The following is a 16604-nucleotide window of genomic DNA, read 5'->3' on the forward strand; positions in this document are numbered from 1 at the left end:
AAAATGTGTATTATGTATTTGTAAAAAGAATTTGAAGGTTTATGAATTTTATGGATTGATTGATTAAATGTTAATGTTGGTGAATATCTGAAAGATGAAAAAACCATCATGTAAGTGAATGGTATTGAACACCTGAAAGATAAAAAAACCACGAAATATATATGAAATGATGGTAAATACTTGAAAGATAGAAAACCCACAATATGTTATGTTGGCCAACTAAAATGTACAATGGAATTAATGAACATTTAATAATCAATGCCCTAAATGAATTAATTTATGAAAACCATCAATGTTATGTATGTCGTATTGTCTTTTATATAATTCACCAGGAGACTGTTCTATTTCACTAAGATTTTTTAGAAATTATATATGTATGTCGATAGTATACGAATCTCACTTGCTGAGTTTTCAAACTCATTCTTTTAGTTTCATTGATGCAGGACATCAAGATAAATACGAATTCAGTTTGTTGAGTTGGTGCGAGATCATATGTCCTGCCGTCACTATAGAATGGTTGTGTTATGATGTTTAGTTTTAAGAAATATTGAAGCATATATGTTTATACTTGTAGTTTATATGTTTTTGAAGGATTGTAACTTCTTATGTATAAATATGTGGTTAAGATTCTTGTTTCTATGGTTTGGTTGGGAGAGAATGAAATACATGCGTCTATATAAATAAGCACTAAGTTTGAATATAAATCATGTGAGAATGTAAAAAATTTGTGTTGCTAAGTAAGAGTTAAAGTTTTATGAAAACCATTGATTTAACTTTCAGTCGTGACATGAGCAGTAATATTGATGTTATTTTTGGATTGTGACTGGAGGACATTTGATTTTAAGAGGAGAATCTGTCCAAAATTTTGTAAATCACAACCATTGCGTATAACGTTATTTTTGTGCGTTTTAATTTTTAAAGAATTTTATAAATTATTTTTTTTTCATTTTTTTAACGTGAATAAGCTTTTCATTATTCAAGATAACATAATAACATCGTACAATAACCGATCTTCTAGAAATGAGGGTGGCTCATGCCAAATAGATGGATTTAAATGTAAACAACATTTTGTAGCTAGCAAATGAGCTAACTTATTTGCATGTCTTTGAATCAAGGAAATAGAAAACTGGCTCTCCTGGCTTATCAGCTATCTACATCGGCTTATCAGCTATCTACATCTTTGCAACTATATGTGGGGATCCGGACGCTGATATTTTTCTTAATCTTCTTTTGGGATTTAATTATCAATTAAGATAAAACAGGGTCTAAATTTTTATTTTCTTTTAAAATACAAGTGCGGAAGATAATGACATCTAAATAATATACATATCTGTATAAAAGTACAATAATGTACAACAGTCTTTCAATTAATCTAAGGTTCAACTACTAAAGTTCCAGTAATAAAACCTATCTATATCCAAGTCCGGAATCACCACGCTAAACTCGTCTTCTCTCATAGACGATCTATCACCTACCCTCCCAATCGGGGTGACTGTACGTCTTATTCCTAGACTTCGGCCTGATCTGTATCCACATCTACAATAGGAGAATGATCTTCCCCTAAGCTGTGATATCACCGAACGTCTAGAAGTTTGACTGTTCTGTCAAGACTCCCTATCTTAAATGCAATGAATAACAAACTGTAAACAAAGCATAATCATCTCAAAAGATATGAATATATCATCTATAAACATATCGTAATCATATCATACAATAAACACAATAATTCTAGTATGTGATTTTATTTGGAAACTCAAATAGGATCTTATTTGAGTTGTATCTTCCCGAATATCACATGCATTATACCTTTGTCGTCCCTGTCTGACGAAGACGATGACCTGTATTCAAATCTGTCCATATCAATCTGAAATGACAATATTGAATACGCTGTATCAGTGAATAACTCAATACACAATCTGTTCTGATCAATACTCAAATCAGTACATAATCTGATCAATGTCTGAACAAGATACAATCTAATTCATATCATCGACATCATAATATAATCGAAATCATATCTGAATCTGATCAATCTAAATCAACTGATGTTTCGACGGCATAACAATACAATCTGAATAACCCCGTCAGTCTCAACATCACAGATATAATACTAGAATTCATAATCAATACTAATATAACTCATAATCTCAACGATAACACAAATCTGATATCGAATCTCCGTCCATATCTTTTTTAAAAAATAATAACAATTACAAAAACAGTCTGTTCTTTAATCTGACTTCAATTCTACAATGTCTACGGTAGTAGAAACACCATATCTAAATCATATTCGATTCTAGCAACATCATATTTTCAAAACATCTCAAAACGTAACAAAACTTACGTCCTTGTGTAGCTTGAGTCAAGAGGAACACAATACTGCGTTCGGATTTAAATTCTGATGGACGGATCTTTCACAATCGCAAATCTAAAAGGCGTAAGGATTTTTCTCTCAAAAGCTCGGCCCTTTTTCTGAATTTCTGAGGAATTTACGTGTAATTCTTCTATATATATACTGCATGCACATCATAAAACGTGGCATCATTTTTCAAGCTACACGCATGACCGCGGGTGCGGTGTGTTCAGCAGCGCGGGTGCGCTCATGATTCGGCAGCTTTATCATTTTCTAAAATCTTCGACCGTGGGTGCGCTACATACAAGACCGCGGGTGCGGTAACACCACCGCGGGTGCGGTCTTGTTCTTACCGCGGGTGCGGTATCGAAATGTCAAAATTAGGTACCCTACTGGACATTCACCGCGGGTGCGGTACTTTCCATGAGCGCGGGTGCGGTCTTGTCTCAAATAAAAACTCTTATTTTCTCATGTCTTTTCTTCCCTCATTGCATGTCATGCATTCTCATGTCTTCCGAGTCTCACGTTAACGAAGATTATTAATCTTGGTTTATCAATTCTATAATTCTCGGGCATTACACTATATATCCAAACTCTGAATAGTCATCTACATAAGCTTTAACTGCATCAGCCAAACTTTTACAATCGATTTCGAAGACGACTATTTGTAAGCTCATCTCTGTAACCCAGTTAATAGCTTCTAAAAGCCACATAGCTTGTCCTTCTCGAACACTCGGCAAACCTTCTGTTAAAGGCAGTTCTAGCGGCCACAAACTACCCTTTATCATCGCGAATAACCATGCCAAAACCTACTAATCTCTGATCCTTGAAGAATGTTGTATAAACATTGCACTTTAGATACATTGGTGGTGGTAATTTCCAGTGAACTTTGTCGCTCCTACTAAGGACATCAGTTGGAAGATGCTGGTTTTGAGCATCAGTTTGGGAGCGTGCTTTAGCTTCAATCCACTCACATAGAAATGAATAACCACAGATAGTAGCTTGAGCAGCGGGCAAAATAGAAGCATTCCACAATTTATTATTCCTCTGTTTCCATACACTCCACAATATAATAGCAATCTTACCAACTATGGTTTCATTTGACACAGAAAGTACTTTGAACACAAAATCCGAGAAACTTTCTGAAGTATTTGACATTGTATCCATCAAGTTTAGAATACCAGCATGTGCTCAACATTCATAGACATATTTACAAGTTACAAAGTATGCCAAGTATGTTATATGTCCTGATCACATATAACACATGACCAAGGAACATAAATACCTCATGAGTTTAGTTTATTTCGCATCGGGAGACACTCTCAGCACGCTTGCCATAAAAACATCTTCATCTTTGGAGTAATCTTAAGCTGCCATAATCTGCTCCAATTCCCTGGGACTTTTAGGTAATCCTGCAGTATTAATCTCTCCATTAAGATCATGTATGTAGATCGCACAGTATACTAGAGGCAACAAATAGACTTTGGAAATAATTCTGCACAACCCAACATATCTCATCAATGTCTTCATGGTAATTGTCATTGTCATCTCTAAACTTAGTAATAGTATTATTTTTCTTCTTCATTGAAGCAGCTGCATGAAAATTAGAGTCCCCATCTCTCAAACAATATGCTTTGGCTCTCTGCTGCCAATAGTCTTCTTGTTGAATGAACAAATATGAGAGCTTATTCTTGATATCATCATATTGCTGAACTGATTCGTGATCCACTCTATCATGTAGGTTATGTAACCTATTCATACAAGATCTTATCTCCCTCGAGAAACTTACCACTCGATTTCTACCCCAAGAATCCAACTTTCCAGCACAATAACAAAGCTTTGAGATCATGTCTGTATTCCTAGCACCTGACCACGAGGATTTTACAATCCCATAAAGTTCAGCGTCACGTAACCAACTATTTTCAAATCGAAACCAACGAGCTGCATAGAATATCTCATTCGCTTCCAATTGGAGCAGAATTGGTGAATGGTCTGACATAGGCGCCACAAGATTTTTTAGCTTATAAGATTGCGGAAAGAGTTTCACCCATGATCGTGTAACTTAGGCTCTATCAAATCTTTCTTTGACACCACTTCTAGAGCCTTTAGATCTTTCTCACGTAATCGGATATACCTCTGTCCGTAAATCCCGAAGGTTGCATTCATCCACAACCTCTCAAAAACCTCTATAAAGCCATGCTGGAAATTAAATTTACATATTATGTATACATATTAAATTTAACTATTAAATTGCTGGAAATTTAATTTACATACATTCTTAGTTGGGGACTGAATGCAAAAATATATGTATACTAATTATTTTACATAACTGTGTGGCCCTGGGAAAAAAATATTGGCGAAGTCCATCGATGCTTTATAAATAATTGGGTTTTTTATATATATAAATAATCATTGTTATAGTTAAGTTAATATTTAGATTAAGATTAATTCCTATTGAAAATATTTGTAATAATCTTGTAAAATATTGTGTCGATAATGTGTGTTTTTTTAAAAAATAACAATGATATAATTTGTTAGTGGGACGGTGGTAATTATACTATTGTCATTTGAAAATTAAATTGTCAACTAAGTTAACAAGAGTAAAGTCATTTAATAAATATAGATAGACAATTTGATTTTATTTGTTTTAAATAGTTTTTTTAAAATTTTAATTTCTAATCAAATTTATTGTGTTTTTTATTTATTTAAAAAGGTCAAAAGGTTTTTTTTTTAAAAAAAGAAATATATAATAAATATGCAAAGGTAGCTATGAAATCCTATGCCAGTCAGTGTATAAAGCTGAGTCTCACTTTGCCACATGTTTCTTTGCCCTTGCCAGTTCCCACACACTCTTTTCGACAATCAACACAGAGAGCCTGAGGCTACGGCTACTCACTCAATTCAGTATCCTTTTTGGGCGCTCCGGATCTCCGATTTCGCTCCACCCCTCGGATCTAGATTCCTCGTCCCTTTCCCGGTACTACATTCCTTCATTTCATGCATGCAATCATCAATTTTATTTTATTTTTATTTTTGTCTCTCTCTCTCTCTCTTTAATTTCACCATATCTTTTCCGTTTCCGCGGATTTCAATTTTAATTTGACAAGTTTGCATGTTCATATATATGTTTACATGATGATTTTTTTTATATATATGTACGTGAACGAGTTTCTTTTTTATATAGATAATTTTGATCTACCATTGGGTAATTCGGAATGGCGGCTGAAACTGGGTTTTGTAAGGTGGCGCCCGAGGTGGCTGGAAATGCGGGGATATCCGGGTTAGATGCCTGCTCTACTCATGATTTCCCCAAGCCTAATCGCAATGGGATGGGCAACGAAGATCTAGAAAGTGATCCCGACAGTTCCTATGTTTTTGTCACTGGGGCTGATGCCAAGACTGGTGATTCCTTTGAAATTAAGGTTGTAGCTGCGGTAGATCCGAGTAGCGTGCTCGAATCAAAGTCCTCTGTCGAGCATTTTGAGGTAAAAACGGATGTTGATGAGTTTTTGATGGGTGGGAAGAATGGTACGGCAGAGGCAATCCATGGGTATCCTTCTGTCATAAATGTCATTTCAGCAGAGAACGAGACTTCTCCTGTGGATGGAGTTGCGTTCCTAGATACTATCGAAGAGAATAGTCTGAAAACTAAATGCCGGGCGGAGTTGGATGCTCAAAATGTGACTTTGGATTTCGATAATGGTGAAGTTTGCAAGCCTTTAAAGGAGGGGGAAAACGGGAATGTGGAAAGAACCTATGTGAAGCCTTTGGTGGTAAATGACAATACCTTAAACCAAGAGAGTTCCTTGGGGGATGGCGATGGCATCCAAGATCAAATAGAGCATCACTTTATGAAAACTGAATGTGGGGCAAAAGCTCAAATTAAACAGGATGGTGATCCAAATAGAAAAATTGAAAGCTCGGAGTTAGTTGTAGCAGAGAAGCCCAATGACCGAAATGAGAAAACTGAAAGTGTGGCAGATACTGAAAGGAAAAAGGCAGAGGAGCAGATCATATCAAAATCCTCTTCTGGTCTGGAAAAGAATCAGGAATCTGAAGCTCCGAACTTGGGGGTGGTTGCAAAATCAGGAGAGGAAGGGAATATGAATATGTGGTCACCTGTGAATATCTCTGTTCAAACCAAAGATGTATGTGAGTGTGAAATTATATTAGGATCAACTGAGACATCTCAACTTTCGTTTGAAGATGTGGCTGATTGTCATTTGGAAGAAAATAAGATAAATTTTGCAAGGTTGGTTATGGAAAGAGTGGAAGGTGAAGTTGCCCAAGCAACTTTCTTAAATCCAGGTTTGGAATGCTATCCAATTGATAACAAAATGGAGACAATCGAAGTGGAGGCACAGTCAGCTTTGGGTGTGGCAGGGGATGACGTGAAGTGGAGTACAGTCCCTGGAAACAGAGTACAGTGCAGCTTAGCTGAAGAAAAAGGAGAGGCAATTAATATGGATTGTCATCTCGGAACTTTTTGCCACCAGGTCTCAAAGGGAAAAATTAAAGAATTTTCTGTATTTCATGTTGAAAACAATATTCAATATCCTAAAGACCCCAGCGAGCTTTCTTATTTGAACAAAGTGTCCCATATAAGTATGATCTCTGACAATGAGACCGAGGGTCCTGTGCTGTCTCAGAGCTTTTCCGCTTTAAGTGGTGGGGTTCATGAGTCTCTGACTGAATATAAAGATTCCGATGCTGAAATGTTAGTGATTGCATCTTCTTCATCTATTAATGGTGCAAAATCACATGCTGTTGAGAATGGACCTTTTGGTTTTAACAGCCAGGATGCATATAGTGTGAACAGCATAAACTCAGGCTGTGATCCAACTCTTGAATCGGTTGTTCGCATCGAAAAGGAGCAAACTTATGAAGGTCATAATGCCCATGCTGGAGCTGAAGTTTCAAGTTGGAAATCTAAAGATGGAACCGACTCTCATACTTTTACAGATCAGGAAATGGAACATGATTGTCATGATTTTTCTGCTTTGGACAATGTAGATTCGACAAGTCATGTCATGGTCACAAGGGGGGTAGTGATTTTAGATAACTTTGTTGTTGACGAAGAAGTTTGTGCCAACATCATTGTAGAATCCGCTGAAGTTAAAAATGTGGGAGAACAATTCAGTGGTGTTGTGGGAAGTAAGGCTGAGACCTTGTTATTTCAAGCAAATGAGGACACAAGAATTTTTCAGAATGAAAACATATCAAAAGTTTCATTAAAGGGTTCCAGTACTGATGCTATCACTGGAGAGGATGTGAGTGTTGATGCTGTGCCAAAGCCGTTCAACTTTTTTATTAGGATTCCAAGGTTCAATGATGAAAAACTTAAAGAACAGCTCAAGACTGCAAAACTAGAAATCAATGAGAAGACAAAACTCAGGGATGCTATTCAAGCTGAAATCCAGGAGAAAAGAGTAAGAGCTCCATCCATCAAATTAATGTTTTCTACGTGATGTTTAAGGACACACTGGTTACAAAATAATTCTTCTTGTATTAGGCCAACAATCAGATTCATGGTATTGATTATGAACATGCCAAGGGTGAAACCAGAAGCTTACGGAAGTTGGTGGCGTTAAAGCGCATGGAAATAAGTTCTCTTCGGTCTTTAATTAACAAAGCTAAGAATGCAATATCTATTGAGGATATAGATATCCGGGTAAGCATTTGCTCACCCTCTTTTATGTATAAACACTTGCACTTTACTTGTTTGAATGCATTTGGCTTGTCACGAGTCAGAAATCATCCTTTCATAATTTTTTACATGATTCAATTGTGCCTCTTGGCAGATAACCAATATAGAACATATGATACAACATGAATCACTGCCATTGCGGGAAGAAAAGGAGCTAATCCGTGAGATCAAGCAACTGAAGCAGCTCCGTGAACAATTGTCTTGTAACATGGGTAGCCAAAGCGAAATCCAGCAGGCTCTTGAACAGAGAGAGGATGCTGAAGAACGCTTGAAAGTATGCTACCTTATTCTTTTTATCTAATGTTGGTGTGGTGTTGAGTAAAAATTTCGAGAGACGTGATTGAGATGGTAGGCACATGTGGTTAGGCGAATAATAGGCCCCGTTTAGGTGATGTGAGATCATGACAAATACACACATTGACCAAGGATGAGGAAGAAAAAAGAAGAATTAGTTAGCAACGATGAAACATGATAAAATTTATTTATTATTGATGATGATTTAGTAGGAAATAGAGCACAAGGCCGGAGGAGAATTCATGTAGCCAACCCCACTTGGTGGGACAAAGGCTTGTATGTCGTCGTAGTAATTGTTCTATAATCTCTTAAATAACAGTTGTTTTTTATCTCATTCGATGTGCTGGTTTCTTTCTCAGGTTGCATCTTTGAACTTCTAAGATGCATTTTTATGCTTTAAAATGAGATTTTCTTTTAAATTTTCATTCTCTTTGAGATTTGCATTCTGGAAATTTTTCCAAGAGTGCTTTAGGATTGTTGACCTGAATATATTCCAGTGATGGAACATTTTTGTTCTATTAAACTGTAGGGTTTCTTATTAGTTCCTGAATAGATATGCCTACCCAAACCCAGCATAATGTTTATTTTGTGGGTACCCAATAATCAACCCATATCCAGTTCCAACTTAATGTGTGTGAACCTTATATGATCGGATTCACTTATTTCAAAGCATCGGATACTCGTGGTACCATTTTTTTTATCCATTATCCTCTACCATTATTCAGATGACTGCCTTACAGTTGTCAAGGTTAATTTCGAGTTGTGGTGTCAGGTGTGAAAAGTTGCAAATAGTGAAAACCTTAACTCATCTGGCTGTTTATCATTATTATGTATTGTCATGTGCAGATTTTAAGGAAAGAGCTTGCTACCCTTAAAGACAGAATGTCAATGGCCCAGACAGCGATCGTGGAAGCTGAGAATAAATATGATGATGAAAACAAGAAGATTAAGGAACTGCAAGCTCAATTCAGAGCCGCTTATGATATTCGCCAAGCAGCATATGCTAGATGGCTGACTTTGAGAGAACAACTCTCACAGAAGGTAAGACCTCGTTTCAACATGCACCTATTCACTTTTTATTGGTACTAGAAAGGCACATGTGCACTTAACAAGTACAATGATAAGTTTAAGTCTAAAACTAGAAATTCTTTGTGAAGTACTGAAGTATATACTATTTTGGAACTGTGAAAAGAGGATATTACAAGGAAAGATATAGGCCTTGTTTGGTTGGGGTTTGGACATTGTTATTAAAACTTACAATTTCCCTGTCTTTAGGTTCAAGCCAGGGCATAGCCATTTGTTAAGATGTGCACCTTTGTGCCCCTTTAAAGGCTACAGGTGTGCCTTAAATGCAGATGTTTCAAATCTTAGGTGAAATAACTATGATGATCATACATGCTTGTCTGTACGATAAGTATTTGTTCTTTTGTTGTCAGTTATAAAGTACATGTTTGATGTTATGTGAAATATATATTACTTTTGCTATCTAGAATTTTATGCGTTATAAATGCTTCAACAACGCACACTACTCTCCTTTACATGAGCTCGGGGCTTCTATTTCCTTTGTCTCTTGAATCCTTATTAACTATGCTTTGGAGTGGAGAATTCTCCACTGAAAGCTTAACACGTGTTTTTTTTTAAAAAATCAATTAATATCTTTGGTGACATTTGTGGAGCTTTGAATAACTTCAAACTCAGATATGCTGAAAGTAGTCTTTGAAATTTTTATATTTTTTAAAAAGTATAATTAAAATTTGTTTGAAGTTGAAGTCATATTTTGTTATTTAAAAGTATGTTTGGTTTTAGTTATCCAAATGTGAGTGAAACATTTTAAAATTGGAATATTTGGGTGGTGTATATATATGATGGAAATAATAATGAATTTTGTTTCTTATCCAAAAAAAAAAAATGATTGGCGAGGAACTCAATAGTGGATCTTTTCTCTACTATAACTATTAAACACAAAACTAGTTTTTCTTGTTCCAAAACTTTTAACCATTACCACACATTTCAGAAAATTATTGGAGACAGTAGTTTACCTTCTTCTACCAATCATTACATATTTTTACATTTTTTCTCATATAATCTGCATCCATCTTTGCTTATATTCCATTGACTTTCAAATTCATTTACAAACACTATGTCAAAAGTTTCTTCAGGATCACTATGAAATCTAATTCCAAATTTTCTAACTAATAAAGAGTTTATGCCAGACCAAGTGGCACCATATTTTCTTACATTTAACTAATTAAAAAATAAGTTACACACAGGAGACGCCGAAAAACAAAATAGAGAATATGAAAATATAAAAGGAAAACATTGATTTGGATTTTCATCCCTAAAATATCCGGAGTTAATTGACCAAAGTAAAGATATGATTCAAGTTTCTAACACTTTCGGTTAAGTTTAAGTATACATTGTCTACTTGGTGCTTCGAGCTCAGACAAATACTTCCAAAAAAAACTCGTATGACTTGTGGCCAATTACCCAGGCTAATAAGTAAACATCTCTCGAGTCTCTCTCGAGCACCAACCTTGTATGATTGCTCGATAACATTCTTCACTATTTTTAGCAGGAAAATTTCAACAGACTAAATAATCTTTTTTTGAGCAAGTCTTTAAATATCTCGATATTATAGTTCAATATGTCAGTTAAATAATAATAAAATTTTCCATTTATCAGCATGTTTTATACTAAAAGAAAGCTTGGGTATTTATTTAGATATCATGTATTGCATGGCAAATCAAAAGGATCAAATATACTTCTATAGAACTTTAAATTACTATGTCAAACAGTAGTATAGAATAATTAGGGAAATTGAGGCCATATAGTTCTTGTATATCATGTAATCTAATTAAGGTGTGGACTAGAATTATTTTCTTTCCATATTTGGAACTTATTAACATGCTATAGTTTTTTCAATATTTGGAACTTACTAACATTATATGTTGATGAGTTAAATATTTGAAGTCGACTTCGCGTTTTATGAATGTCGTCATGCTTTGTTTTTGAGCTTGTTGAATGATAAACTGAAAAGTCTTCTGAGTTTTCAATGTTTTGACCAAACTGACCCAAATCAATAGAGAACATGGCAGCTTATGGTTCAAAAAATTGGTTCTGGTTGCCTGAAAATGGAAATAGCGTGTGCCTGATGGAAATGAACTCCATCAATATAGTTATTAACGGCACACAACACACTAAGGAGCATTTATGACCTGAATCTAGGCTCCTGGCGCTAGGTGTGCACCTTATTGAGCTAAAATGTGCCAAGTAATAATATATATAAAGTAATAATATTTATATTTTATACTATACAATTTAAAAGTATGAAGAAAATTATGTCAAGTAGCATGTTATATGCAATTTTCGAACATTCGAGTATTATCCGAGTGTGAGAAAATATGAATGATAAACTCATGGATTTAACTTAAATTGCACAATCATTTGATTTAAGGCATGCATAAAACATGCATTTGGCTCTAAGCATACCAATGCATGTGTTTTATGATTAATGGGGCACGCCTCATTGAGTGGTTGAGCCTTGTCATATTTCTAGGCACAAAGGTTGAGTGTTGCTTTGCCTTAATCCTAGGCACATGTGTTGCAAACTTTTATTAACTATGCTGCAGAACATGCAATATTTGAGAAACATAAAACTGAAGGATCTTAAAAAAGAAATAAATCTGTGTTAAAACTTAAAAGTCTCATATAAAGCACTTCCAGATTTTTCGTGTGAAATCAATTTAAATGACGAGAAAAATATAGAAGGACAAACTAGCCATTGGGTAACCAGCCAATTGGAAACAAGAATGAATTTTTCCTTAATGCTGGATGTGGTGTCTGTTTGTCGTTTAAATCACTGATTATTAGTTAACATTGACTGATTGTTATCGTCCAATCACATTTCTACCCTAAAGTAAAGAATTAAATAGAGGAATGAAATGCATGTTTTAATTCTTTGTAGAGATCAATACAGTGGATTAGGTATTTTGTCACCCACGTTGTCCTATTTTTCCTAGCACGGTGCTTCTTTTGCAGTTACATCACAATCAACAATTTCTCAAATATGTCTCAATATTTGCTCCTTAAAACTTGTCACGTGTTACCCTCGGTTAAACTGGTAATGGTCATGGAATATATTATGCATAGATGTCAAGGGCGCAAAGCGCACCAAGGCACACAAGCGCCTTGGAGCCTGAGGCGCGCGCCTTACCGAAGCAAGGCACAAGTTTTAAAAAATTTTAAAAAATATATTTATGTTAGAATAAATATATTAAAATATGAAATAATTAAGTTACAATTTATTCGAAACAAAAAATAATTAATAAGTTCATAATAATTAGTAACGTGATTAAAATTCTTCAATTATCTAAATCAAGTTCATCTTTTTCCATCGAATCATCAGAGTTTTCGGAACTTTCGGGCTTGTATTCTTCTTGGTCTTCATAATTTTCTTGATCAACATCAATTTCTTCTTTCTCTTCATCCAAAAGAAGTTAAATAGGTCTTTTTTTTGTTATTTTAGATGTAGATGACCTCACCTCGTTCTTCTATTCATAGGCCTCTTCTTTTGATTCCAGCGTTGGAGCGTTGTGTTGCGAAGGTTTGAGTTTGGGCTTTTTGTTTTAAACAAGTAAAACTCACTAAAACGTGTTTGAGTGAGCTTCCAAAGCTAGGCTAGCGAGCGCTTAAGCTCGCCTTAGTGAATCGTTGCGCCTGTGATGACCCCAGACGCAGGGTCCTCGCGCTCGCCTTTGACAACTATGGTATTATGAGTACCTTTTTAATTTGAAGCTTCAGTTGCTCATCGGATAAATCACCACTTGGAATTAGTATCTTTATTTTTAAATGATTATTTTGTTGTTCCAAGAAATGAGAAAACAAGCGAAGTATAAATCACTCTCATTCAGTCACTTTTAAGATAGGGTAGTGGTGTTGTGTGTCCTAGCCTGGATTTTATTTTGCTATTTCTTTTACGCACCACCCGATTACATATTTGCTATAACTTTTGAATGATCTTTAAGAATCAGATGATGCCGTCACTGGTTTGCTTCTTGTGTCAAAATTGATTGATTGTGGAACTTTAGTAGAACTAATTAGACAATTGCTTGGAAAGTGCTACCTTTTCATTTCTATGGTTTCTGCCCCTCCCCCACTTTATCCCAGACGAATCCTCTCAGTCAAGTTGTGTACTCATTTTCAAAGGTTGACTCATGGTATTTATTGTGGAATACAGTAGAAATTGGTGACTTATGTCCTAGAAAGTCATTTAATAGTTATTGATAATCGGACAAATATGAAATATCACATGTTACATAGGATGTTTTTTTTAACACAGGCAGTAAACCTTATCTGGCATGATCAAATATTACACAGTTTCATTGGAGTCTGTTAAAAAATTATTTGGTGAATTTAATTTAATTATTGTTGTGTGGGCTTCATAATTTGAAGAGCATAAACGGGGAACATACCTCTTCATTCATTACAAGTTCGGGATTGAAGTTGTAGTCATCATAAATTTTACTTGAGATATGCATTTTAAGCATAGTGATTAATTCTATCAATATGACCACCGTATTGCATCATGTGGATGCTTTTAGTTCAGAAACAATGCCACCTGGATTTCTTTGTAAAATGAATATGTGCATGTGCTTGTGATAAATAGTAGGAAAAAGCTTATAAGTTGTTGGATAATTGCCATTGCAGAACATATACTTCGTTGAATACAAAGATGATGAAGCTACAGCCAGTAACTGTGCATTTAGCGGGGATAGAGAGGTGCTATACCATCTGTGTATGAATCAGGTTAGTTTTGTGATTGTTTTTCTATTTGCTACGTCAATTCAAACTTCTTACTTTGAGAATTGAGTGACAACTTTACAGGTGGAAAAATTTATGAAACTCTGGAACGGGAATGGGGAATTTCGAAATGAGTATGCCAGGTTCAATGCAAGGAGTACTCTGAGGAGATTGGGCACTTTGGATGGTCGTTCACTAGGCCCTGATGAGAAGCCTCCTAACCTACCCATTTGTGATAATAAAGAAAGAAATGATAAGATGGTCTCGATACCTGCCAATGTTGATTCCATATCATGTCAATCTGTGGAGCTGAAGCAACAAATGTCTTTAGAAAATTTGGTCACAGATGTCCAATCAATGAAGACAGTGACAGAATCCAAGGATCAGTCAGGCAATTCCTTGACTGATGTTTCTGGTAGAGAAATCACTGATGAGTTGCAGGAAGAGGATTCTGTGAAAATGAGGGAGGAAGCTGAGTTGACCCACAAGGAAGAAGAAATTAGAAGGGATGAGGCTGAAGCTAAGAAGAAGGAGGAACTTCGTTTGGAGCAGCTAGCGAAGGCTAAGGAGAGACGTGAGAATAAAAAACGGCATGATGAGAAGGTGCAAATGAGAGAAGAACTGAGAGCGGAACTCAAAGAAAAGGTGAATCTTTATGGATCTTGTCCTGTTGCTATTTGTTATTTGTTTTCCTGTCACGCATGACGACATGAAACTAAGTACCTGTTCAAACGTGTAGGAGAAGGAAAAGAAATTGAGAAAGAAAGAGAGAAAGAAAGCTGCTTCCGCGTCGACAGATGTGAATGATAGCAGTGAAGCTGTGGATATCGTCAAGGAAGAAATACAAGTGAGTGACAATTCCTCTTGCGCACCAACTAAAAAGCCTAAAAAAACTCCAATTGCGAGCAAGCAAAACAATACCAAATCCCTCCCCCCACCTTTTCGCAATCGAAACAGGAAAAAATGGAAGCAGTGGATATGGGTAACTCTTACAAGCGTCGTTGTTATACTTGTATTCTGGCTGGGAAATATGGGTTTGTTCGCTAACGTAAATCTCAAGCGCCATAACCCTGGTTATTAGCTGGCCATGAATGATAATATATACTCCTCCGTATAGGCTCTCTGAGGTTTTTTTCCCCTTTGTTTGGATTGGTAGAGTATGACAATCAGACGGTTTTATTGGAAATTACACTTTTAACAGGCGGTGGTTATTGTCATAGTGGACAGGACCGTCGGAATATGGCATTTCTGGGCTTGAACGGTCTCATCCCAAATTTAGCTGTCTATTTCTTCGAATCCCCCACTTAACTCAGATCACCTTGTCAGCGATCTCTTTTTTTTTTTTTGAAAAAAATATTATATGGTCTTTTTATATATGTCAAGATTGACACGATCATGTTAAAATTCAAAAATAAAAAGAAATATTTCGATGATTTTTTTTTTTAAAAAAAATCCTCAACAATATAAATACATAAACAACAAATTTAAATAAATCTTATGCTGAATTTCTATATTAATACAAATGGTATTTAGAATAGGAACTTTTTTATATTGCGTCAAAAGAAAAATTACAAACGTAAGAATGTATCTAGATTGAAGGGCTTATGTAAATATATCATATGCTTTTGATACTCTTAAATTCTATGAAAATAAATTATTTCTCTTTAATTTTAGTTTGTTTATGAGTCGATATAATAATTCATCTATTATATCATCAAACTCAAATCCATTTTATTCAACTCTCTCCCCAACAAATTATTCTCAATTTTGAAGAAGCTTAGTTAAAAATTATTGAAGTAATTTTATTTCAATTTTTGTGCAGAAGCAAAATATGTATTGTAAATAACATAATTGGATTGCTTTGCATGTAAAAGAAAATGAAACTGTTGATAGCGAAGAAGCTGTGCGATTTTGTAAGATTATTTAAATAAAATTTATTTTCTTTTTTTAGCAAATAAAATCTATTTCTAATTTTTTTTTTTTTTTTTTTACAAAAGAAAATCTTACGTTCAAGATCAAGAACCTAGAAAAGAAACAAAAAGATGGATAAAGTGGAATTAGGGGACGAATTTATGACCTCACAAGACTTACCTTCCAAGTAGGTTCACATTGTTGGTCACTCAATATTTCATACAAACTTCTAGGCTATCAAGCATCATATCACATTATCACGAGATTAATGAATGGGTTGATCTGACCCTCTGAGTTTTCTTATCGTTCGATGGAAAGCTCAGGAAATGACCGTTTGATAATATGATAAGATGAGTACTAAAAGAGGCTAATCTAATCACAACAAACATACATAAATTTTTCACTCGAAAATACACCCATCTTCTCCTATAGATATTTTTAAAAGTGTTGTGAACTCTTTTCCACCGCCGGATATAGGAAGGGTCGCCGAAATTTGGAGTTAGAGTCTGACTAATAAATTATGAAGTATAAATAACACTC

At 35.1% G+C, this 16604-nt stretch overlaps 2 protein-coding genes across 5 annotated transcripts; one reads left to right on the plus strand and one right to left on the minus strand.

Annotated features, from left to right (window-relative positions):
• Nucleotides 1–3675: 3675 nt before the first annotated feature.
• On the minus strand, nt 3676–4352 carry LOC140817229 (uncharacterized). Its single transcript, XM_073176870.1, has 2 exons — nt 3858–4352; nt 3676–3765 (listed from the first exon to the last, which is right to left on the minus strand). The coding sequence occupies exons 1-2, from the start codon at nt 4350–4352 to the stop codon at nt 3676–3678; spliced, it is 585 nt and encodes a 194-aa protein (XP_073032971.1).
• Nucleotides 4353–5158: 806 nt separating this feature from the next.
• Nucleotides 5159–15348, plus strand: LOC140816304 (uncharacterized). Of its 4 annotated transcripts, XM_073175488.1 has the most exons (9): nt 5303–5330; nt 5538–5633; nt 5665–7782; nt 7866–8024; nt 8155–8334; nt 9201–9395; nt 14061–14159; nt 14238–14798; nt 14893–15348. In XM_073175488.1, exons 3-9 carry the CDS (start codon nt 5683–5685, stop codon nt 15232–15234), a joined length of 3636 nt encoding a protein of 1211 aa, XP_073031589.1. In that variant the 5' UTR covers nt 5303–5330; nt 5538–5633; nt 5665–5682; the 3' UTR covers nt 15235–15348. The 4 variants fall into 4 exon arrangements, with proteins under 4 accessions (XP_073031586.1, XP_073031587.1, XP_073031588.1 ...); XM_073175485.1 differs by having other exon boundaries at nt 5159–5330; nt 5596–7782; XM_073175486.1 differs by having other exon boundaries at nt 5159–5330; nt 5596–7782; nt 14896–15348.
• The last annotated feature ends 1256 nt before the right edge of the window (nt 15349–16604 follow it).

The sequence above is a fragment of the Primulina eburnea genome, chromosome 16 (assembly GCF_022965805.1).
Source record: "Primulina eburnea isolate SZY01 chromosome 16, ASM2296580v1, whole genome shotgun sequence".
Taxonomy (NCBI): Eukaryota; Viridiplantae; Streptophyta; class Magnoliopsida; order Lamiales; family Gesneriaceae; genus Primulina; species Primulina eburnea.